Source organism: Perkinsus marinus, assembly GCF_000006405.1.
Source record: "Perkinsus marinus ATCC 50983 genomic scaffold scf_1104296966988, whole genome shotgun sequence".
NCBI lineage: Eukaryota > Perkinsozoa > Perkinsida > Perkinsidae > Perkinsus > Perkinsus marinus.
This window is the reverse complement of record NW_003203723.1, coordinates 53,575-54,243: the sequence shown is the minus strand read 5'-3', so window position 1 is coordinate 54,243 and position 669 is coordinate 53,575. Positions and strand designations below refer to the sequence as shown.

General features: G+C 51.6%; 1 protein-coding gene across 1 annotated transcript in view; it reads right to left on the bottom strand.

The window, feature by feature from the left end:
• Pmar_PMAR002618 (prokaryotic dna topoisomerase, putative) overlaps positions 1-669 on the bottom strand; it is a gene marked incomplete at both ends in the record, with an annotated part of 5,801 nt that overhangs the window by 825 nt on the left and 4,307 nt on the right. The window contains one exon of the mRNA XM_002768860.1: positions 49-223. Within this exon, the coding sequence (XP_002768906.1) occupies positions 49-223 (175 nt within the window). The remainder of the gene's footprint in view (positions 1-48; positions 224-669) is intronic.

Below are 669 nucleotides of genomic sequence, written 5' to 3'. Positions count from 1 at the left end.
GAGAGCCCGGTTGCGGTTGCGGAGGGATCCGCACGAGAAGGCTGTCACAGTCTGCATTTTCTGTTGTCCCACAGCCAGGCTGTGGGACGACAGTAAATGCAGACTGTGACAGCCTTCTCGTGCGGATCCCTCAGCAACCGCAACCGGGCTCTCTGTGGACTCTGTTGGTAGTGCCTCCCTGCATGCAGCCGCACGTATCTGCTGCACGGTCTCGAGGATGTAGCTGAACCGGCCCCCAGCCAGGTGATGTTGGAATTTACATCCATGGAGGCCCTCATAGCCCTGAAGCACCTCACCTCAATATCTTCTCATCGATGCTTTTCCAGCCAACATATTTCGTTAATGTTTTCTTGTTGGGGTGGAAGCTGTATTCTCGGTTTGCCACTTACGGGAGTAGGTATTCGACCACGTACTTCAAGGATTTCAGCAAGACTCGTGTAAGCAACACTGATCTTAAGCTGTTCCCAAGGGATTCTGGGAGCTCTTGCTCGTCGGTGAGCAAATCATCAACTGAAAACACGACGCATTCGTTTCGTGAAAGAAAATTGATGAGGGCCTCACCATGAGGCCGTGGAGCCCACGGCGTGGACTAAATAAGGATGGTGCGGAAAAATTGTCTAGATAAAAATAATGTGAAGTTGTCCAAGGACAGCCCAAGGACAAACCTTG